Raw genomic sequence first — 23,738 nt, forward strand, 5'->3', positions numbered from 1 at the left:
GAAAATAAAAAAACCCACAACCCAATTTTTAAAAAAATCCCCAGAGCCATGCAGTGCTCAGTAAACATAAACTATTGGAAGCTGAACCTCTCAGGCGTGTGCTGACGAATGCTTAATAAGAGATGGAACGTGTGCATACTGAGAATATGTCGATACATCAGTATATCCTGTTTCATGTTACTATGAGGGCAGAGCAAGCTACTTGTTGAGAAGAAGGTTGTAAAATAAGCTAACTTTTCAGGAGGAAGTGAATATACCACACACACAAGTCACACTTTTACTTTCTTTTGAGACCGTTTTCTACTAAAAATGATTAATTGTAAATAGTGTGTTTAAATGGTATGCCAGTGGAAAGAGTTTGTCTCCTAATCTTTAGAGGTATGTTTGGATGTGTATACTGATGAGAAAACTAAATGTTTGACTGTATAGTTATGTCAGGGTGCATCATACCCATGTAAACTGTGTAAAAAAAAGTTGAACATTTCTTGCTACTGCTGCTTTTTAGCAACACTGTTATTAATTCAGCTTATCCCTTCCTCCTTTAGGAGGCACAAAGAAGGACTGTTAAAAGTGTGCAGTTAAGAGTGAAGAAAAAACATTTTCACATGATGATGGAATCTCTATACCACAGACATTTGAATGGAAAATGTCTACTTTCGTAGAAAGGTTATAATGGAAATCCCAATCTCACGCCTTTTTTTTCCTCAAAAATATCTGGAGTGGTAATTGATATTTCTTGACATTTCTTTCCTTCTTTCTTATAAATTTATATTTATATATGTGCATGTGTGTCTATAGACACAAAAAATTGTTCTGGTTTAAAAAAACACATTTAAGATTCAGTTTTTGGAAGAAAGAATTTAGAAAATATCATTATATTATATTATATTATAATATCAGTTTTTAGTGATCATATACAACAAGCATTTGAATATTCATTTGTGGAATGGTGAGGAATGGCAATGGAAAGGATTCTTGACTGCCTGTGAGAAACAAGTATTATGGCTTATTCCTTACACTTTAATTTAAATGTCAGAAGAGACTTCTTTGTCCAAACTGTTAGTCACTGTGTTTAAATGCAGATGCACAGAAGAAATATTTTGATTCTCTGTGTGGTTTTTTTTTTTTTTTTAATTAGAAGTTCACTTTTAGGCACTGATTACTGTGAAACAACCTGATATGCTTATTCTAAAGCAAGCATCCCTGCCCTCACAGACTTGTACTGGAATGAATCAGGTCAAAATAACCAACTTTGGCTCTAGTTGGAATACGGAGAAGTGCTACCTCTCCAGCCAAAGAAAGCTATGCAAACGGAGTAGCTAATATAAACACCTACACCTTTCCCCTTAAAACAGTGATGATCTTGGAATGACTCTTCCTAACACCAGTATTATCAGCTGTTTGTATTTCATAACTTCACTGTCTTGAAACTACAATTACTCTGCTTTCTTCTGATCCAAACCCTATTTTTTATCCAGCTTTATTCAAGCAAAATTCTCACTGCAGCCACAAAGTCGGATCAAACTTGGCCTAAGATATCTGCAAATACGTTTGCTATTTGAGTTGCACACTCAGAGAACTTTAAATTCCAGAAAAATCAGGCCTTGCCAAACATACTAGGCAGGCTGGAAAAATATGAGTTAGTGACTGCAGACATGCTGCATTCTGAATATCTAAAATGTGGTTTTGGCATTGCAATTCGAGAGAACCCAAGTGAAACCGAATCAAAAGTCACAGATAAGGCCAATTTTATGAAGTCAGTGCTCCTGTGCACAGGCATCTTGGCCCTGTTTGGCACTGAGAATGCTGATCTAAGAAGTCAAGATGGTTTCAAATGGGGAAAAAAAATGCAAATCTTTCCGCTCCCCCTGACACTCAGTACTTCATATGTTGCTTCGATAGGTTGTTACCATTATGTCAAGATTTTTCCAAATACTTGAACAAGTATTATCAAAATTGAAAATATCTGTCACAGGAATCAATTCTGGAAGATGCATCCCATCAGATAGCAGAGTTTATTAAAAATAAAACCTAAGGGAAGAGAACACTATTCCTTGCAGGCGCTAAAGTTAGGCCCTTTTCCCTGCTTCTTCCTAAAAGATTAAAAAAAAAAACAAAAACAAAAAACCAAGCGGGAGCACACATTCGTTTAATTTTTCCGAAGCCCAGTTTTCATGGGCTCTCTGAGCAGCATCAGCTCAGTGCTGCTTCAACTTGCAGTCAGTCATCAATATACAGCTAATATCCGGATACATTTTGGAAAAATGGAATAACCCCGTGCAACAGTCATGCAGGAGCATGACTGGCTAGGTAGCTATATGCAGAAAACCCCTGGAGTCTTGGGGGATATCAAGTTGAGCATGAGTCAGAAGTGGACTTCATAATTGCAGCTGTGAAGGCTAACTGCAAACCAGGTTGCGTTCATGGAAGGGTAGTAAGTCAAGAGAAGTGATTAGTCTCCTTGGCACTTGTGAGGTGGCGTCTGGAATAACGTGTCCAGTTTTGGATCCCCAGTACAAAAAAGACTGATAGGAGACAGTCCAGCAGAGAACTACCAAGATAGTTAGGGGTCTGATAGGCATGATGTGTGAGAAGAAACAAAGGGCTGAGTTATTTCAGCCTGGAGAAAAGCATCTTGGCTTTCTCTTGTAGCTAGGAGGGGAGTTAACTGCTGTCTTCAACTAATAGGTGGTTGTAGAGAAGATGGAGCAACCTTCTGAGGGATGCATAGTGAAAGGATGGGAGGCAACGGTTACAGGGTAAAGCAAGGGAAATTCCAATTGGATATACAGAAAAACAATCTTTGTAGGGAGGGCGGTTAAGACTGGAACAGGTTTCCCAGACAGCCAGTGGAACTTGCATTCTTGGAGATATTCAAAACTCAGCTGGACAGAGCCATGAGGAACTGGATTTAAATTTGAAGCCAGTCATGCATTTATTAGGAGGTTGGACTGCAGACATCCAGACATTGCTTCCAACCTAAATTATTCTCTGCGTCTGTGGAACTCAGGTAGTCTGCTACAGCAAGAGACTGCCCACCTGTATCAGGGAAGGTCTCGGAGACACTTAACCCGTGTGGTTTTTCTTAAGGGTAAAGAGATGTCTCACTGATCATTCCACACTATTCTTCAGGAGATGGGAAGCTGGAATCACTGGCAGAGAAAAGATCTGTTGAGAGAGTGGATCTTACATGATCTTTTATCATGCAGACCCAGAGTCAGCAGACTTTGTTCACCATGAAGGGGACAACTTAGTCAATATGGCTTGGAGTAGGGGAATTTCTCCTTTCCCTCATGTGATCTCTCCGTATGGATCCTTTCTAGTCAGTCTTGGTGCAAAGGGCATAAGTTGGCCTAGCTGGAAGAGCTTGGGAATTACTGTAACTTGCATGTGTGTTGAGTGGCTGAGGACAGTATTACAGCTAACATGGGCAGGCATTCCTTAGAGCAGTATTTAGTTGAAAGCAATTCTGTTTCAGCACTGCCTTCACTTAAAAAAACCCCAATCCCTCTTACCCCTCCTTCCCCTGCCCTCAGTGGGAATATCTGATTATAGGCTTTTCACTCAAATTCCACACAGTCCCTCTTTTTTGATGCCAGGAGACAGCATTTCACACAAAAGCAAAGATTTACAAAGAGGAGACAGGCACCATTGTATCAGTGTGTTCCATGGCAACTTTTTAGCACTCTAAGAGTTTGCAACAATTCAGATTATGTTCCTGTTCTTTATTAATGATATTTCCCAGCTGCTTCTGGTTTACAAAGAGAGGTCTGGTCCTTCTTTGTTACAGGCTGTACCCTGTCACTACAGCAAGCCCCACAGGAGGAGTTCACAATGGGGTGCTTAGTAACTCAGGCAGGAAGAGCACAGTCCCAATGAGAGTCTGCAGATACAGAGTCTAAGCCTACGTATATCGATGTACTGTACGTGTATATGTGTTGTGCATGTATAATAAAAAGTGAACACAAATTTAATGATACCTATGCACAAAATATTTGTCTACAGCAATGCAATCTACAAGTACCTCAGGGCTCTGTCCTTTCTTTTTTAACAACTATAGCTCTTCATCCCTTCTCTCTTAGGACTGTTTCTTCTTTTAGGACTTACTTCTAGTTCCCTTTAGTAAAGTTTTTAGACCATCTTTCTTCTTCACGCACTCATTATCTCACTGTTATCCTGACGTGTACATTATGTGAACATGCTTCACATTTGCATAAGCCCTATTCTGAATATATTACTGCCTTCTGTGCAATGATTTCAGTGGGGGTTGTGGGTTTGTGTGGAACACAGTACAAGGCCCAGTGCTGCTCAGTACTTACTCCTCTACTCAGGGTTTCCTTTGGATCTTTATCCCTGACAATGGGCTTCAACTTTGAATTGCTAGTAGGAACTTTCTGTAGTAGATTCTATCTGCATTTATTCTGTTTATTATGCATACAGGAATGACAGTTTTTGGAGTTTAGGCTAAAGTCAATATATTATGTTTCTTTAAACAAGCTTATCAAAGCTGCTCTGGCATTTTCCATTTACAAAGGGCAATGACACATGTCAGAGCTCATAAACCAAACGCACATTTAAGAGTATCACTGGGCTGGACAGCTCTACTGCTTTTCTGCAGTCTCACAGAGCTATTAGCAATTGGTTCACAGGACAGAAATGTTCTATAGCTAAGGCAAGTGAGAGGAAGCACAGGAGGAGTTCTAATGAGATCCAGAACCACTCTTACCTCAGTAATGTGCTAGCATTCAGCTCAAACTGTTATCAGGATGTAGATTTTTTACTGACTTTATAATTCCAACCTTAGGGGTGTTATTTGCCATATAAATAGGTATGAAAAGAAGCAGCTCCAAGAGCTAGGGTCATATGGAGGTGTATATTACTGCAAATAAAGATGGGGGAGAAATATGAGTGGTATAGCTGTCCAAGCTGTGATCTTCATGGATCTATGAGCAGCCATTGACCCCCCAAGTGACAATGCTGTCATACTGATGTTTGCCTTTCACATGGATAAGTGCTTTTGGAGCTCTATTGCAAGTTGTAGGCCTCACAAAGAAATGAATAGAGAGGTTTAAATGTAAGGACATCAAGCAACCAGGCAGAAAATTGTTCTGATAGTTTAATTATATCATTTTGTGGAATCCTGTATATTCTGTGTCTAAAACTCCATGCCTGTTCCCATTAGAAAAGAAGGATCACCAAGACCCGGAGCATTCTGCCTCACATCCTTCTCCAAAGGAGAACAAGCAATAGGTGAGGTGAGAGGATGAGGTGCCATTTCTCAAGGAAAGCAAAACTTCAGGAAGAAAAGCAAGATTAAGCTGTTCCCCTCCAATAAGTGAGACACACGGCACACTGTGTCCTGGAGTTACAGTTTGTGTCTGAAATCGAAGGTATCCTTTCTCCTTAGCCCGAAGATGTTCAGCAGTTTTTCTGATGCGAAGGGGAAACAGCCACATAGAGAGCTTACACTCCTTTGTATTTCAGCACAGAAGGTGATCATACTTTGAATGTTGCTTTTCATTGTGGAGTCTAAAATTTCCTGACGTTTGGAGTGACCATAGCTTGCAGAACATCTAATAGCCACAGAGCCTCAGGTACATTATGCTTACTAAGCGACTTGTTTATTAGGAATCTAGGGTGTCAAGATAGATACAATGACATACTCATAAAAGAATAGTTTTAAAAGAATTGAACTCTAAGTTATAGGTCAATTATGCATTTTACTTTTATCAAAATGACATTAAAGGAGAAAGTTCCGTCTCCTAATAATGCCAGCAAGGAATTTACACCTTGATGCAGCACATACATCTTTACTTAAAGGTCCATTAAAAAGAAAGGGAAAAGACAGAAATAAAAAATTAATTGCTTCTATAATTTGAAAGTGCTGTTCATAGCTACAGAATATTGACCAGTTTTAAATTCAAGCACTCTTACAAAACCTGAAGTGTTTTTATAAATCTTTCCCTATCATGCAGAGATCTAAATGGTACATTTCAGAGTTCTACAGCCCAGGACCTCAAGTAAGTCCTACAAGATGCCGTATGCTAAAACTTGAACACCAGAAAGATCCGTGACTTTTTCCCATTTTGACTCTGCACAATCCCAGCAAGACCAAGGCCTCTCAGTGAGACTTGCTCACTTACATGCAGCACTGCTCCATCACCTCCACAGACTATACAGACTCAGGTAGCTCAGCTGTCTCTGCACCACTCCTAGCGCAGAAATGCTAGATGGGATGTTTAATGATGCTAAGGTTAAACTGTGAACAGTTCATTGCTTTTCTCAGTTAAGTATCTGTGCAGGCACAGATATCCACTCACTGCAGAATCCAACTCTGGTCATTTGTTTTCACCTGCATCAGGAATTTTCCCAGCACATGAGAGCTGAAGTGTCTGTGTGGTATTCATAAATATTGTGAAACACATGCACTTTTAAGATCCAAAAGGATTTTTAAATGGTTTTTTTAATTTTGATTGAGCTAACCAAAAAGACAAACAAAAGTTTCACATCATGCCAACCTGGAAATATATAATCCATTTCTCATTAGCAAATTTTTCCTTTAGTTAGGCAAATTTTGAAACAAAATTAGAAACTTTTCACTAAGGAGGTATGGAAATAAACCAGGAGCTTTTTACCCCTCTGCTTTTTTCCCTTCCTCTTTTTTGCAAAAGCAATTTAGTCATGTCCAGGCTAAATTCACACATAGTTCCAGACTGAGGCTTTTCATGTGATTTTCAACTAAAAAGTTTCACTTAGCCTTTGAAATTACTCCAGTTATTTTACAAATATGCCACTAGGCATCTGTTCCTCCCCCTTTTGAGATTTAAAGTCCTTCCTTTTCTGTTAGAGATCTGCTCTCCTCTAGAAGCAATTCTGATTAGAAGCATGGAATTTCAACCAAGAAAATGGTTCTATTTCTCAGGAGAGATGGTTAAAGCTACAGGGTTGTAGAAAGCAGTTCATGCTTACATCAGTCACAGACCATAAATGAAGGACACAATGTCCTGAATGCCCCAGACAGTTCATAATATCAAAGAGTTTTGCCTTTTCCATCTCAGCATTCCCTGATAAGGTATTACTTTATCTGTTACACAAGTTGTGAAGTATATTGACCATGCAGGGTCTGCACTGCTTTTTACATTTCAGTTTTTAATTGGAAGAAACACGGAGCACCACTAGTGACTTCAGCAATAATAGCAGAAGGTGTTCACTTACCCTATGACAATGCAGGAGACGGCAGTTCCCAAAAAGGCGTAGGTTAAAATGGATCCTAAGTTACGAAAAAAATGTCTCTGGGGAGGAAAGTTTGAAAAAAGTCCTTTGTAATACAGTCAATAAAAAAGCATTCACACCAAGCTGAAACATTGCATCTAGAAATGCCATTTGTTACAAACCATATCTCAAATATAAGATGAAACAATATAGGCTACATCAGCTATTTTGGAAAATACAATTTAAGATGATTTATTTTTTGCCTGGTGGAATGCCATTGAAATTCCCTCTTTTATGTATCTGGCCAAATGCTTCAGGACTGTAACAGAAGTTCACACTGAAAGTATCTGATGCAAACAGTATCATAACCCCATCCTTTGAAGAAACAAAGCCCTGACCGTGCAGTATATAAACCACAAACAGGCTACTGCCTACATGCAGTGTCACCAGATTTGGAGTGGTCTCTTCTGAAAACAGGGATGCCCAAGTGGTATAAACTGCATAATCAAATCTTTGCAGAGATGCAGAAAGGGAGCAGAATGAGGTCCATGCAGCTTTCATTTTCTTCCATTCCTGTCCAGTTCTTCCCATGCACTATAATTGTCAACTGATTGTTTTCTCTGTCCCGGGCCTGTTGGATCTACAAAGCAGTGACCACATTCAGTCACTTTCATAATGTAAGAAAGAGACACGTACCTTCTTTAAACTATATCCAGCATGAAATATAATGGGTGGCAGCAAAATATTGAAGAAGATGGAAGGATCAAATGTCATCTACCAGAAAGGACAAAAGAGAACATAAGGACAAATAAAGTAGCATTTAATTTGATAGGGTAGGTTTTAATTGTAACTTCTTATCAGGATTAATCTCAGGATTAATCTCAGGATCAGCTTTAATGTCTTCAGGCCAGAATGTTATTCTGAGCTGTTTTCTTACAAGGATTAATATGTAGTTCCTTACTGCCTGTATTTGTAGAATGCTATTTGAGAAGTAATCCTTAAAGAAGGAAAGCAGCCATGCACTATTTCACAGGGAACACATACAAGCAGTGTTACCTGTGGTAGTATCTGCACTACCAGACATGCAACCTGACAGTCCCATGACTTAATTCCTGGTTCAGACATGGACTTCCTGTTCAGTTTCAGGAAAGATCCATCATCAGTGCCGTGCCTCAATTCCCCTTGTACAGAATGGCGATAAAAGAAAAGGCATACACCACCAAAACGAATGTAATGTTTCCTTTGAAGCGTATCTATTTAGGCATGGCAGCAGACATCACTTTGTCCTCTGTTACGCAGTTTGTTACACTCAAATCCCTATGTAATGTCAGCCCTGCTCATCTGAAACATACGTTTTTGTTTCTACAACTGCCAAAACCAGTTTATAAAATACTCATTAAAAATTTTAAAGCAATGCTAGAATGAACATGATGTTAGGCAAGGCAAAAGTTCTTATTCCAGTTGTCGGTACACTGTTCATATTTGCCTTCAACTTCAGGCACAGAGAGAGAGAGGCTAAGGACAATGTTCAGTCACTGCAATTAACTTCAAGTAGCTTTCACTAAAATAGCACCCTGTTTAAAACCACAGCATTGCTGGAGAAAAAAATATTTTAATAAGCCTGTGCACTGTTTAAAATTCTGTCAGCAGGCTATATTATACCAGTACTTTTAAAAGAGACAGGATGTAATTAACACAAAGGCTTGCAGCTCCTTTGTTCAGATAAAGTGATATTTTAAGGCTACAGTATTCTAGATGAATTATTTAGCTTCAGAAGAGAAAGACCTGCCTGCAAAATTGCTTCTGTCTTCTTACTAATATATAGTTTGATTTGATAAACAGGAAGTGAGAGCTCAGCCTTTTTTTCCATTCTGCTTTGAATTATGAAGTTGAAAAAAACTAGCTGGCAAGTAATGTGCCAGCAACTTTAGCTATGCTAGTAACTTCATTGAAAACATGATAGAAAAACGATTTTCTTCACTTATGAACTAACAGCCTCAAATGTTAATTTTGGAATTAATTCAGCAAATAGTTAAAGTATTTTTTCCATAGGCATCAGAAATCCCAACTGCATGTTTTATTATTCAAAACTGTGTTCTAAAGGATATGCATTTGTTAGTCGTGGCACAGTCTATTCTTTCTGATAAATGCATTTAGTCAACTCTTATACTGAGGTCAAAAGGCAATTATAGTTGTACAAAAACCAGAGCATGGTGTGATCACATTTTCTGTTTTCACATTAGTGCTTTTGCTAGTCAGGAAGGCTGCCAGGCATTGTTAATGTCTCCTAAATACTGTTGAATTCCTCCCTCTTTCCTTTTTTATTTATTTTATTTTTAGGAGGGCATTGGTCAGATAATTTTAAAGGAAAAAGGAGTGAAAATCCAGGCAGGCTGAGGCCTCTCCAGTAATATAGAGAAACCCACAATTCACAGCTGAGACTTCCAAGAATCTTTCAGCAAAGTGACACTATGGAAAGAAGATTGGGAAATCCCCTGTGAGGGCAACAGAGACTTCTGTGCCAGTTAGTGCTCCTCCTTTCTCATAACACAAATCCACTTCAGTATACCAGGTTTGAAGATGATGTTAAAATGTAAAGGATTAGTACATATGCCTTGGAAACTAAACACACACTTTGACTAAGACAAAACTCTTGCAACCAACTACTAAGAAAAAGGATGAAGATTCATCAAAATCTGACTAGTCTGACTGCCACAGTATTTTTCTGTCTCCACCCACCACAGCTCTGATAGTCCTTGACAGTTTAGATATCTCTGAGAATGGCAAAAGTCTGGCAGTAACGAGACAGGCACACAATGGTGCTGCATCAACAAGGAATTGGAGCAGATGGTTAAATCCTAATTCTGCAGAATTCCCTAGTGTACCTTCTAAGCATAACTTAAAAGTTTTTATAATGATAACCACTATAATACACAGTATTATTGTGCTAGATAAAAAATAATACTTGGAAAAAAGCAAAATAATAGATTGTAATATTGTAAAAAGAACACTGGTAAGGGCTTATAAGTTTCATATGAGTATGTGATATCTTTGAGCATAAAATCCACGTTTTAAAAAGTCCCTCTGCACTCATGAGTTCTTTAAATTACTGTCATTTTTTAAGAAAGTGAACATTACAAGAAGTAAATATTGCAAGGATGGGAAAAGAATATACTAACAAAGTAAAATATTTTAACATTATATACTGGAAAACAGAAAAGGCCATGACATTATAAAAGACTCTGTAAACTTCCTCTCACACTTCTCTTTTTGCATCCAGCCTGAATTGCACAATGTTGTCTCCCCAAGCTTGGAGATAGCCAGTGAAATCCCCACTGAGGACCACTGCAGTAGTGAATGAATGTATGAGAACGTTGTAATGTATTTAAGCATTATAAAAAACCCCACTTATCTATGGAAGTTTACATATTTACAAGTTTATATATTGTAAAATGTTTAGAGTTTGTAGTTACCTCTGCTGTATACAGGAGGTAAACCTCCCTTGCATTATGCTGCCAGATCAAGTCACTTTAAGGACAGAGGAAAAATAAAGATATCAGTGGGGTTTATAAAGTTTTGGTGGTGATGAATCCAAAATAACAGCTTTGCCTGCAAGTGAACTCCATGTCTGCAAGAGGTAGGACTGTCATCTGGAAGAGTTCAGGCAACTATTCTGCAAGCACACAGCCAATTGTATGCTAAATGATGGTCGGGTTTCTACCACACCTTATTTCCTTTCCTGTTCTCCTTCCTCACTTACTCTTCTCACCCTAAATTCAGAACAGCCTCTTCTCTCTCTCTGTCACATTTTAGCTTGAAACTTGTTTTCCTCTGGCAAGGGTGTAAAGAAAAGAAATATCTTACACAGTTTAGAACAAAAATAAGATAGGTTTTACCTTTTGAAGCATTGCATTGCCCTGGTGACCATTGACATTGTGGTGGCTGATCTCTCTTTTGTATTGATATTCATAGACCTGATTAGTTATATTAATAAGTAGAGTGGATGGTCCAGATTTCAGCTTTTCACAATCATAAACAGTTCCACTTTCAACATCTGATGCTTTTGTTGCATATCGTATAATTAATCCCATTACAAGGCCTGGGGAGTAAAAAGAAAAAAAAACAAAACAAAATAAAGAACCAAAGCCAAAGAGATTCAGGTGCTTGTAAGTATCTGATGCTACGCAGTTACTGATTTGGAGAAAAATGAACTCTATTAAAGCTAGGACACCACCTTCTCAGTGTTTTTACCTTCACAGAGGTACACCTCACTGAACACTTCATGCTTCATGGATGACCATAAAATATTCTTCCAAAATGGTCACTTCATTAGAATGCAAATGTTGGTTTGACATATGGTCAGTTGTACTCCTATTTTTGTGATCCAGTTGCTCGAATCACTCTGATACAGTTATTAACTGAGTTGCTCAACCACTGCATTTTCAATAGGTATTTGGAGAAGGGCAGTGCCTGCATAAGTAATGTACTGAGCACATTAAAATCAGCTGTGCTTTTGATGATTTTACACACTTCATTCGTGGGGCAAAACTCTGATACAGTATCCTCAGGCACATTCTGCTCTCTGTAGAAGACTGAGTGTATTTTTGAGACTGCATAAACATGTTGAAAATAAAAGCAGGAAGAAGGAAAGGAAGGTTAAGACTGGGATTAATTGATTTGATTATCTACAATTTAGGGCTTTTATCTGAGACAGACATTTTGGCTCCCTTTACAGTTTACAGAGGAAAATGTACTTCTGCAATTGTCCTCTGGAAGGTATGCTGCTTTCTGTTGGGTCTAGTGGGAGCTTGCATGATTACTTCAGGAGGGATGACTAATATTTAGCTAGATAGCATTACTGGAGATTATTTCCACCCTCAGAGACTTGGATTTGTTTTAAAATTTAATTTCCATGCTTCTTTTATGTCCTATGTGCTTTAAGTCCCATCTATATGATGAACAGCTTTACAGTTACTAATTATGAACACATTCATAAAATGCTAAGTATACTCAGATTAAATATTGATGGAAGACATCTAAACAGATATACTTACTAATGAAAGATAAGAAAGAAATTAAATTACAAGAAATAGCTGATAAACATCTGAAAAATATGATGTTTAAGTTTTATCCAGTAATCAGATGCCATGGTGATAAAAGTGATTATAAATGCTTAGAGAGATAAATAGGATATCTTCGTTATTGTCACATTGTCCCATGACAGAGACTCTCTGAAGTGCAGATTTCTAGTATACTTGTAATGCAAGTTTGTAGCTTCCTGGACTGATGCCACAAGAGAGTAACAGCTGTATTGCTTGTTCAGTAGGCATATGCGGTTTTGCCTGTTTTGTGTCTATTGTTTAGTGTGTTTGGCTTCTTTAAATGATAGAGGATTTAGATAAGCAGTAGAAAATCCCAAGGCCATTTTCTTAAGTTACACAGCATTTGTGTAATAAATCAGATAATAAATCTAGCTGTAGTAAAAGACACAATTTCTCAAAATTTTAGGGGAAAGCATATATGGGAAAAGGGAAGGAAGCACTGCATGTGCTACTATGAAATGTGACTTCTACAGTGGTCAGCTCCAGATGTCCAAAATCATGACTCAGGCCCAGGAAACCATTAATTAGTTAAAACAGTCAGGGTTTTCATCTTATTTTTATTAGATTTCCTCTAGAAGAACCACATATTTCATTTTCAAATTCAATTTCAAATACATTAAAAATTCAACTTCATTTGATGTTTGGACAAGACTTGATGCTTCCTTCTTATTCTCTGGAATAAAAAAGTTCTAGTTTTTCCTTTACCATTTTTGTTCCTATCATGCAATGTTTTAAACTATACCCTTATGAGCATCATGCTTATTGGTATAAGTAACAGTCTTCTTGCTGCATATAGAAGACAAGACTTTAAGGAAATAGTACTATTTTTAACTGAGAGTTCAAAAATTATGAATGAAGAGCTAAAAACATGGGAGTGGTTTTAAAAATAAGAGTTTAAATCCTACTATTTGGAGTTCTTTTGATTTACTTTTTAGCCTTTGAAGTTTAACTGTTTACGTGGCTTGTATACATAATAACTTTCAGAATGGCAATATGGAACTGCGCAAGGGAGATCAACAGATACCGGCTGACATTGCCTTTACCATCTCTATTGTATAGCCAAGTGGACTTCTGTGTCCTACAACATTCTGAGATCCCTGGTATGTGTGTTATATTGGCTAATATAGCATATACTTTTAACTAAATTCTGTCTGATACTTTTAAAAATGAAAATGAATGTTCTCAATTATAGTAATGCAATTGCATTGGATTGTTCAAGGGCAAATTATTTCAACCTGTAGTGTCAAGTTTAGCCTAGGAGTAGAGGACTATTATTCTGTATTCTGAGAAGATACGTAATCTTCAGCTGTAGTCTCAAACTGCCTCTGCAAGAATTTTCTGGAATGGAAACAAATGCAAGTATTATAGATCCTAGTTTTGCAAGATAGCTCTTGAGTATAAATAAATCCATTTTCAGAAAAGGAATATTTAAAAAATATGATCACAATAGGTGTAGAAAAATACAGACCCACACTGACTGAGATTTACAACTGGAATTCAAGTTTGCCTTTTGAGTTTTCTTCTACCAGCTTTAGATTTTATATTCTGATGGAGCCCTGATCTGGGTAATGTACAGAGCCACACAAATAATGAAATGGTAATGAAAGAACAAGCAAATTCTAAGAGTATCCAACACCATGCACATACTGGAGAAATTACATTAAAGAAGATTCTAACCATTGATATTCTCAGGGCTTTGAGGTCCTTGTAGCTCTCAAGGAAATTCTATAATGTATTACATTTGAACAAAATGTGGACAGGATCCATAATGATGGGTTGATTCAGAATATTCTCAAATGCTCTAGGGAAGGTTCAGAAAAAGACAATTGCTACCACTATATTATATTGCAAGAGTCAATATAAGTGATGGGATTGTATTCTTCCTTCAGTCATAATTAATGTTCCAAAGACCCTATATAAAACCCCCAAAGAATTAAAAATCTGAGATGAGTGTATTTAATATTTTAGTAGGTGTATCATTTATGGAATGCACTTTCTGCTTTAAATCATTATGTAACATTTCTTTCACGATAGAATTCAGGAGTCTAGATCATATTCTAATAGAAATAAGTGATTTTTAAATAGGTTTATAATGTACTCTCCTTTCCACTACTCCCCCTTCCAAACTGAAATCATGCTTTTGTAATGTATCTTGTGAAAGATTCTTTATAGCTCATTTAAAGGAGAAAAAAAAAAAAAAGTCATTTGGATGTACTTACTATGAAAAAAGACTAATAATTTCTAATTTCCTTGCAATCAGTGTTTTGTGGCAGATAAACTAAACATAATTTTTTTTTCACAAAGTATGGTATGTAAAAATGTACCTTCTACAAACAGTTCTGATTTCATAGTGACACGCACAGAAAGCCTGGCTTTACCATCTAAGTCTAGGAATTTGGCAGTTAAAACTCCCTGAAGATGAGTCAGGAATGATGCTGCATCCATTACCTGACATCACAAGTAGGTATAATAGTAAGGTACTTGTTAGCCTGAATAAAAAAGTTTCAGATAGTATCACATCAGTTAAGGATGTAGGTAGTTGTAAATGCAGACTCTTATGCAAGGCTAAACTTGAGTGTACTAGCACAAAGTAGAGTACCTATCTTGTATTCTAGGAGTCCAAATCCAATTATAAATGTTTTCATTTCAGCTTCCCTTTATTTAAGACATTTTCCTTCAAAACTAGTACCAAGGCTTTATTTAATTCATGCTTTAAGCGTATTTATTTAAATACAGGATTGAAACAGAAAAGAGTGTAACTAATGTTACAGATTTCTTTTAAAAAGTCTCACTTATCCTTTGAAGTAAGATCTTGCAGCAAAATCTCACTCTAACTAGAGCTCAGTCATGTTTCAACTCAAGGCAATGCAGGTTTTCCAACTTCTTCAGTAGAAGCAGGATAAAATCCTTAATCATTGATGAGAGCATTGGAAGGGATTTCTTAAGTCACTCATGCCAAACTTCTGAGCTAAACAGGACTGTTCTTTTGCCAGGATTTTATCTAGTCAGCTATTAAATGTCTTCCTTAATAATGACACTCAGTAATGGCAGCTTTAGCCATTACTTGATTTTCCCAAATGTTTTAGAATTTCTTCCAAATTTCTTTGTTTGCCTCAAGAATGCTATTCCTCTCTTCATCTACCCACTACAAAATGTCAGTTTCTGCCTTGATCATGCTTTTCCCATCCTGACAATCTCTTTTCATTATGAATGTTGTAGTCAGGAAGACAAAGAAGTACTCTTCGTTATTTTATTAAGGGCTAGAGATTCCTCTTTTGGGGACTCGCTACCTCCATTGCTGCCTTTGAGAATTAGAGGAACTCAGAACGCTCCACATTCAGAAGGGAACTACAATTATTCCACAGAAGAGGCATAATGGCTTTAGGAGGCATAAGAATCATATTGCCTAATCATTAGACACCTCCACCAATGTTGAAGCAAGAACTCTGCTATGTGCCTCACTTCCAACCATGTTGCATGGGATCCTCAGAAAAGGCTGAGGAAGGGCTACTGTGAGTCAGCTTTCCCCTGGCACACCTGCCAAGAGCTGAACAACTGGAGGGAAGCAAAGGAAAAAAAAAAAAAAAAAAGAGTGGAAGACCTCCAATCCCACCCCTCCAATCCCCTCAAAACTTCAGGAAGCATCTCTTAACTGTGACAAGACGAAGTAATTTCTTGTGAGTGCTACAATGACTGTGTTCTATCATTCATGTTTTTTGTGTTTTCCTTCCAGTCTAATCAACTAGTCCCACAGAGCACAACTTTGAAGGCAGGTGCAACTTCAGTTACCGTCATCTCCACCCTAATGGGTATCGCACATTGCCTAGGGGTGACAATGATTCAAGCAGAGAACAATTTCAACCAAAGTTGCTAATTAACCTAGCAGATCAAAGGCACATATTATATTGGTGAGGTGGTGGTGTTTGTTTGTCTGGTAGTTTTTTTGTTAAAGTTTAATTCTGGCTGCCTACCTGTAGGACTGCATTAGCCTCTTAATCAGAGGTGACTGGTGGCACCTGTATGTAGCTGATACCTAAATTCTGGGGAGGGTGAGAAGCTTGGATGCTCAGTTTTCTGTTGTGCTAGCTCTGGGCTATTCCTCCACTAATGTGGAGGGCTGTGGCTTTTGTATTATATGGGGAATATGGCACCCTGCAGGAGCTGGCTAATAGGCACTTAAGTCTTTTATTTGGCCTAGGACTAAGTGGCCACCGTCTGGGGCTAAGAGAGAGGCCACCTGCTCTTACCTGAGAGAAATGGCATTCAGTTTTTGTTACTGGTTGTGTAGATAATCTACCATGCTAACTCTGATTATGTTGTTGTATAGAAAATTGTGCTGATAATGTATAGAAAGGATGCTCTTGCTTTTCTGGATGGCACAAAGTTATTCTTTCATATTCACCTGCCTCCTTGATAGACAGAAATCAGGAAGCTGAGTTTACTATTTGGGATCTGTTTGTCAAACCAAGCTATAGTGTGCAGAGAAACTTGTTCTCTTAGATACTGGAAAACAAAGGAATGAATGAATAAGCAGGTAAGTCTGTATTCTTCTTCATTGTTTGTGAGGGGTTGGTTTTTTTTTTCAGTTTGGTGTCAAACAAAACGAATGTATAAATAATTTCAAGCTAAATGGCTTGAAATATATATATGTACATGCAAGTTTTTTTGTGAAATAATGTTGAATTCTTCTTGAATTAAATCTTGTGAATTAATTCTGGGTTATACTAAATGCATTGGATTTTTTTTCTTTGCAGCTGCAGAAAGATTTTTCATTTAAATATAGCTATATTTAGTGTTGAACCATTGCTTTGATTAAAAATATAAATTAACACATCTTAGTTTTTTAAGTATCTAAATGGACAGTTTTCCAGTATGGTATTTTGGTTTTGTTTTGGTTTTTTTTTCTTTACCTGGAACTATTCAGCCTAAAACTGCATTTTCCTGAAAAGCTTATTAAAAAAAAAAAAAAAAAAGCCCAAAACAACCCTTTTATTTGTTCTATACTTTAAATAGAACTTTCTATCAGGCTGTTCCTAGTGTTCAATTTGTGGCTGTTCAGCACTTTGCAGTAACTGTAAAACTTCTTCCTGTTTTTGTATTTCTGTGGTTGTTTTTTTTTCCCCTCGGTCTTCCTCCTATTTCACTTTCTTCGTCCTTTCCATGGCTATATCCCTAATGGCACACTGTCTTGATAAGGAATACAGACCCATCTACCGTGCTGTGAGACACAGTCTGCAAATAAGGGGCCATATTCTTCCATCACTTGAAGCAAAATCATTGGTTTCATGTGCTGCTGTTCACATATTTAGCAAATAGGTCAGTGGGCCGGAGTAAAGCAAACTGCAGTGCAGAGACTTTTGATTTGTACAAAACAGATATAAAGCAGAATTGTTCTGATAATGAAGGCAAAAAATAAGTGAGAGCAGGATTTAGCTCACTGTCAGTGCTTGGTGCCATGAGGATTTTCTCCTGAAGTTGCTGCCTGTTGATCTGACACCTCTATCACAACCTCTGAAATTCCACTTTCTTTTCATTATTGCTATTCCACAATGCTAAAGATACCTAAACTCATATCCAAAATTTCTAAGGATAAAAAGGACATCATCAGCTTTTTGGATCCTATAAATGAGCTTTTTTCCTCCTGTTTGAAGCTTGCCATAAATAATGCAAGACTAAATAGATGGTTTATTTACAATCATGAGGAATGTTTCCTTTGTTCATGAATGTTTCAATAATTCAAAAGCTCTGTCCTGCTGGAGCACTCATCTCTTAACTGATGAAAAGAATATCACAAGCTGGTTATCCTCATGATGTGCAGATTACATTCTGGACAGGCAGCAAAATAGAAGCAAAAGACAGATAAAAGTCTCCTTAAATACTGATTCATTTGTGTAATGTTGTATTCCCCCATATTTCATTTCTATTTTGATAGGTTTTTGTCTAAATCTTCAACAATTGTGGTCATCTGCACATGGGAAACAGCACAGTAGTGTAAAGGAAGCTACAATAGAAGAGTCACCCATGTAATTAGAAAACCATTGTCCTAACTTGCAAGTTGATAATAATATATTGCAGAGTGTTTCATGGTTTTCCTTTTGACATGTTAATAGAAATGCAACAAGCAAATGTATTGTCAGTGATGCTGTGTAGCTTGTACCCCATAAAACCATTAAATGACAATCTAAGTGATGTCTGACAATGAAAACCATTGCATTTAACTATGTATCATGTGATGCGTATTTCAGTCTGAACCAATTCAGTTGAAGTATGTTTTCTGTGTGCAACAGATTTCAAGATTAGAAAAAGGGCATATTATCAAATAAATATTTTTTCACAACTTTAAAATAAACACAAGGCAGATGAGAATTAAGGGACCCCACAGGCTTCCTCCTCAGGTGTTAGGGCTCAGTGACTGGCTAAATGCAAGAGTTTCTTGTTTATTTGTTTTCCTTCAAAGTATCAAGTCACTTGTGAAGATAGTAAGTGAGCCAAAAAGATTAAATAGCTTGTCTTCTTGAAATTTCATACAGTTAATTTATCTAATGAAATAGTTTGAAAGGGATACAAGGACCACTGCACTTGTCAGCTGCAGTCCTCCTATGGAACTGAGATCATCTTAAAATGCTTGATATAGAAAGAGAAAAAGAAGCTTTTATCTCAAATTGTAGGGATCAGTTGCCTTTTCTGTTGCAGGTTTGCAGCTGAACCTCCATAGAGTTTTTTGCATGCGGTGTGCCATGATAAACAAAAATTCTTCAGAATACGCAGCCTTAACAAAACCAGTTTTGGGTATTATGCTGATAAAGTATGTGATGTGCATAGAATGAGCCTGAGTCAGAACAGGCTGGCATTCAGATATGTCATGACTGAGCTGTTGATGTATACCTTCTGTTTTGACAATATTACCCTCCTATATGTGTTTTATGGTAACAGAAATGGAAGTCACACGCTTTCCTCAAAGTGAAACAATAGTAAGAGAGAATGACAAGAGAAATTATTACACATGTAAGTGTGTACCATTAAACTAGTGAGCACTTCTTATTAGTGGACAACGCAGGAAGTTCTACATGAAAGTGATACGCAGTCTTGCAAAACTTCATAAAAGATTAGAACTAGACAGGCAAACTGAAATGGCAGTACAATGCCAGCATTCAGAGAAGATTCGAGAGGCACTCTTCACAGTCTGTTTTTCAAAGGCACAGAGAAAAACTGAAAGAAAAATCTCAAGATCATTTTAACTTTATCAGCATGGCTGGATCCACAAGGGCTCCCTAGTCTAACACCTTTGAATGTTATACAAAACAAGCATGGAAAATAAGCAAATTAAATAATTTCATTCACTGAGGGGATTTCATTCTTTTGAAAACAGTAAACTCCCTAACTACCAAAGTGTCATGCAGTGGCTGTCCGCCCATACAGGAACAGAATGTGCACATCATGAGGATAACCAGCTCATGATAGTTACTCCCTTAACAAGACAGCCTCTAGCTACTTCATGAGAGATGCTGTTATGTTATTATTTTACTGTACAGTTATGGAGCTGATGACATTTCATTCAGAACACTTTCCGAGTGTTGTCAGCACTTGATCTGAAGTGCCTGATCATAAATATGCAAGTAGTCCCATGTTAAGCTGGCACTTGAATTTGTACTCACCATAAAGCATAGCTCCTCCAGTTTCATGCAGAAAGCGGAATCGATGGTTTTTAAACAACCAAATTGTTAATATTGTAAGAATGAGCAGAAAGTTAAAGACTAGCAACTCCACGGCTCCCTGATGATAAAACTGATCTTCATCTTTCACTGATACATATTTCTTCAACTTCTCCATTTCATTCCCTTGATGAAAAATATGTGCAAAATAGAATAAAAAAAAAAATCACAGGAAGGAAGTGTTATCACCTTTGGTACAAAAAAGTCCAGATACTACAGAAATTCACAGCAAGCACATCTGTTTCATTTGCAGCCTCAGGGTAAAGTGCCCCAGCTCAGAATTCAGCTGGATTCTAGTTACAGCTTCCTGTTTCTTTCTTAAAGCTGCCCTGTCTCATTTTTAATGTCACAGTTGCATCGCTGGACTGCGCTTGCTCCAGCTGTAGATGCACAAATCGCTTGCAAGGCTCAGGCTCTGTCAGTTTCTAAAATTTTGTTGTAAAATTTAGTCTGTGTTTGTTCCTGCACTTTACAGCATACTCTCTATCCTAAAAATCATACTTTGTCTTGATATTTTAAGATGGAAAAACTGACATTAAAAGAATGACGTAGGAACCTTCACTACATTGTGGAAGCTTAAAAATCTTTCCTATTTCTCACTTTTAAATGTAAGCGACACAGAATAAAGGTGGCACTTTACTACAGTGCAAAGACAGAAGAAGAAAACAAAGCAATGAATAAGCATTTCAAAGTTTAGGCCTTGAACTTGTATTGATCCTTCAGGAAGACTGAGATCTCTCTGTAAAAGCAAAGGTCCAATTACCTAGCATTAAAAGCACTTAAGAAGCCCTATCAAACTGAATAAAATGCAGTGGAATTTACTTTCCATCATTTCTGCTGTTTGCATGTTTTCATTTACATTATTCAATTAAGCGAGACAAACAGTAGAAATAATCTTACTATTTATAGCTAATACTCATAGAAGTTTTTACATCCGAGCCCAAGGCTGCAATACATGTATTATACTGGAGGATTCCAAATAAATTCTCATTTTCATCAGAAAAAAATCCAGATTCTGCTTCCCTTTAAAAAAGGACAATCTTTTATTTTTGACATAATCTCATCAAATTTTATTTTTTAAAAACACTTTGGGCCAAACTAATCTGTACAGTATCCATTCCAAGTCAGGTATTTTTCAAAGGTGAATAAAATAGAAATAAGTACCTAGATATCCATACTCTTGGTAATTTCAGGGCTGTAGCTCATAGTAGTATGAGTGTTCCTAAGGAGGCACTGTTGCTTCAATCTACAATGTTTTAAAATAACCTTTGCTTGGCAAACAACCAATTCTGTCCTCTGTGTAAATTGATTTCATCATATTTACCATTTTTCATTTTTTCTTCCACTTTGTAAGAAAAGCATTTTTCTTCTAGTTCTTTTTTCAATTAACGCTTTTTCTTTGCTTACCAGATATTTTTTTTCAATCTCTGTCACTGGTTTTACTCTGTCCTCTCCACTGTCTCACTATCTTCTCTCCTTTGTGTTTCCCTAATTTTCTGTTCCTTTCTGTAATTTTACCTGATAATTTGCAAACATAGTCAGGATTATTTAAATCAAAACTGTATTTCTGAACTGATTATCAATGGAGTCTCTGTGAGATGAAAAGTTGGCAAAATCAAGCTGATACTTCCCAAATTAATGAACCATGCAACTTAATTTCAAGTAAGGATAAAACTTGGATGTTAACCTGTATTTCCTGAGAATTATTCACTACTGTATTTTGAATGACAAAATAATGTATAAGGGAATTGGGTGTAGCAATTTCATTATACAACTGATGCAACTCTTTTTAAAATGTTAGCCATGGCTCATAACTTTTATAAAGGAGAAAAATAAAAATTGATTGGATATCATATTCACAGTTTAAAAATGACAGTGACCTCAACATTTTGAGACTGATCATTCATCTGCAATGTGAAAGTATGAAAAGCAAAACAAAAATCATTTGAAAATAACGACATTCAGTATCTATCACAATGAAAAACAAGGATTTATTTATTATGAGAATGAGTTTTTTGCTACCCTTGTCAAATAGATAATTTGCAGGTACATATAATAAAATCAATGGAAAAGAGGCACAAAACAGTGAAAGGAGGACATTTTATACTGAGAATCTCAGTTGTTAGACTATTTACCTCAGATTTGGAAGACCAGGTTCAATTCCCTTTTCTATTTGAATTTACCTGGACCCATATTTCTCACCAGATAGTAAGAATTTCCTCTGTCTTACTGCTAGAGCAGCTGCAGTATGAAATATTTGAAATGCGTAAGTGTTAATTTCCCAAAGCTGCATTTCCCCTTTTGCAAAATAGGGTTATAATTCTGCCCTCTCTCACAAGATAATCTGATGCACACTTGTGAAACGATCACATGCTATAGCAATTTGCACTATGCCAGAGCTTAAATGGAAACAAATAATTTTAGATTTAGTATCAAGTTTGGATAATAAACATATTTTAATTTGTTGACCCATAATAAGAGGTGGAAATGATGGAAACTTGAGTTATTTGTTCTCTGTGTCCTACCCATTTGCATACTGGTCACATCAGTTGCATTAAAACAGTATGTGATCATATGAACAAAAGGTATATTGCTCAGGAGCAAAAGGGAAAGACTTTAGATTGCATAAACAACTTGAACTTATGGGAAACTTTATCTCCCAGTCTTTTGTACTCTCTCTTTTAATACGAAGTATTTTAGAGTGTGTTGAACATCCTGAGAAAAACATTAAGAATAATATGCGGCCTATCAAATATACAGTACAAATTGCCAGGCAATGTATTAGTGGGCAAAAAGTAGTAGAGTTTCCTTGGCTTTGATTCCCTAGTAAAGAATTTGACATAGAGCTTTTAAGTGTGGTTTGCAGTTTTTTATTTGCTTGTTTATAAGGAAAAATATAATTCAAGGGAAAAAACCAAAAATCTAACTTACATAGTCATTAGATAACCAAAGACTGGACTTTGTTCAGGAGGAATTTTCTAGAAAATGGACATACTGTAAAAATAATTAAATTGTGTAGTGGTTGATCAGTCATATTTCTGTGTGTGAAACTCTTTTAGAAAGAACTATAAGGTCATCAGAGAGAATGGTGGTTTGGTTTTTTTTGTTGTTGTTTGGGTTTTTTTGAGAAGTGCTGAAGGCATTTTCAGACTTCTTTCGTGTAAGAAAAGACATCTGTGTCAGGAAAAGCTTTACTCAAAACACCATCATTGCCTCAGGAATGAGAATTTAGACACCAGTAATCTTGCTTTGGGCATCACAAAACCTTGCCCTTGGGAAAATGTTGGGAGGTTTATGTTTGTTTGTTTAACTGGTTTTATTTGTTCTTTTGTTTCTAGTGAACTAAAAATCACAGGCTTGTTCCAAGATTTACTTTTTTGGTAGGTTATAAGTTTCTGAAGTTTGAATCTTAACAACATAAGGGCTTCAAAAAAGCCTGTATCTGAAAAGTAAGATTAGGTGTCCCAGCTCTACAAACTTTTCATCATGTGCTTAAGTCAGTTAAGTCACTGATTTGAGCCTCATTTAGGACCTCATAGGTTTTGAACTTAATCTAGAAACATACCAAACTTTCCCTTTACTGATGGTAAAAGGGGTATGTTTCCTTAATGTTGGTATAACAAAAAGATGCTTACACTTTAAGAGCTTATTGCTGTAATGGATGAGGAATAAATTATATATTTTATCACTTCAACTGCTTCCACATTTGAAG

The 23,738-nt window shown here is 36.8% G+C and overlaps 1 protein-coding gene across 1 annotated transcript in view; it reads right to left on the reverse strand.

Annotated features, from left to right (window-relative positions):
- Positions 1–20,306, reverse strand: part of SLC9A9 (solute carrier family 9 member A9) — a 216,123-nt gene extending 195,817 nt beyond the window's left edge. Inside the window, exons 1-4 of the mRNA XM_075761149.1 lie at positions 19,970–20,306; positions 11,109–11,311; positions 7,909–7,986; positions 7,216–7,292 (exon numbers count right to left, since the gene is read on the reverse strand). Coding sequence (XP_075617264.1) covers positions 7,216–7,292; positions 7,909–7,986; positions 11,109–11,311; positions 19,970–20,144 — 533 coding nt within the window. The 5' untranslated portion in view covers positions 20,145–20,306. The remainder of the gene's footprint in view (positions 1–7,215; positions 7,293–7,908; positions 7,987–11,108; positions 11,312–19,969) is intronic.
- Positions 20,307–23,738: the final 3,432 nt, after the last annotated feature.

Source organism: Balearica regulorum, chromosome 9 (genome assembly GCF_011004875.1).
Source record: "Balearica regulorum gibbericeps isolate bBalReg1 chromosome 9, bBalReg1.pri, whole genome shotgun sequence".
NCBI lineage: Eukaryota > Metazoa > Chordata > Aves > Gruiformes > Gruidae > Balearica > Balearica regulorum.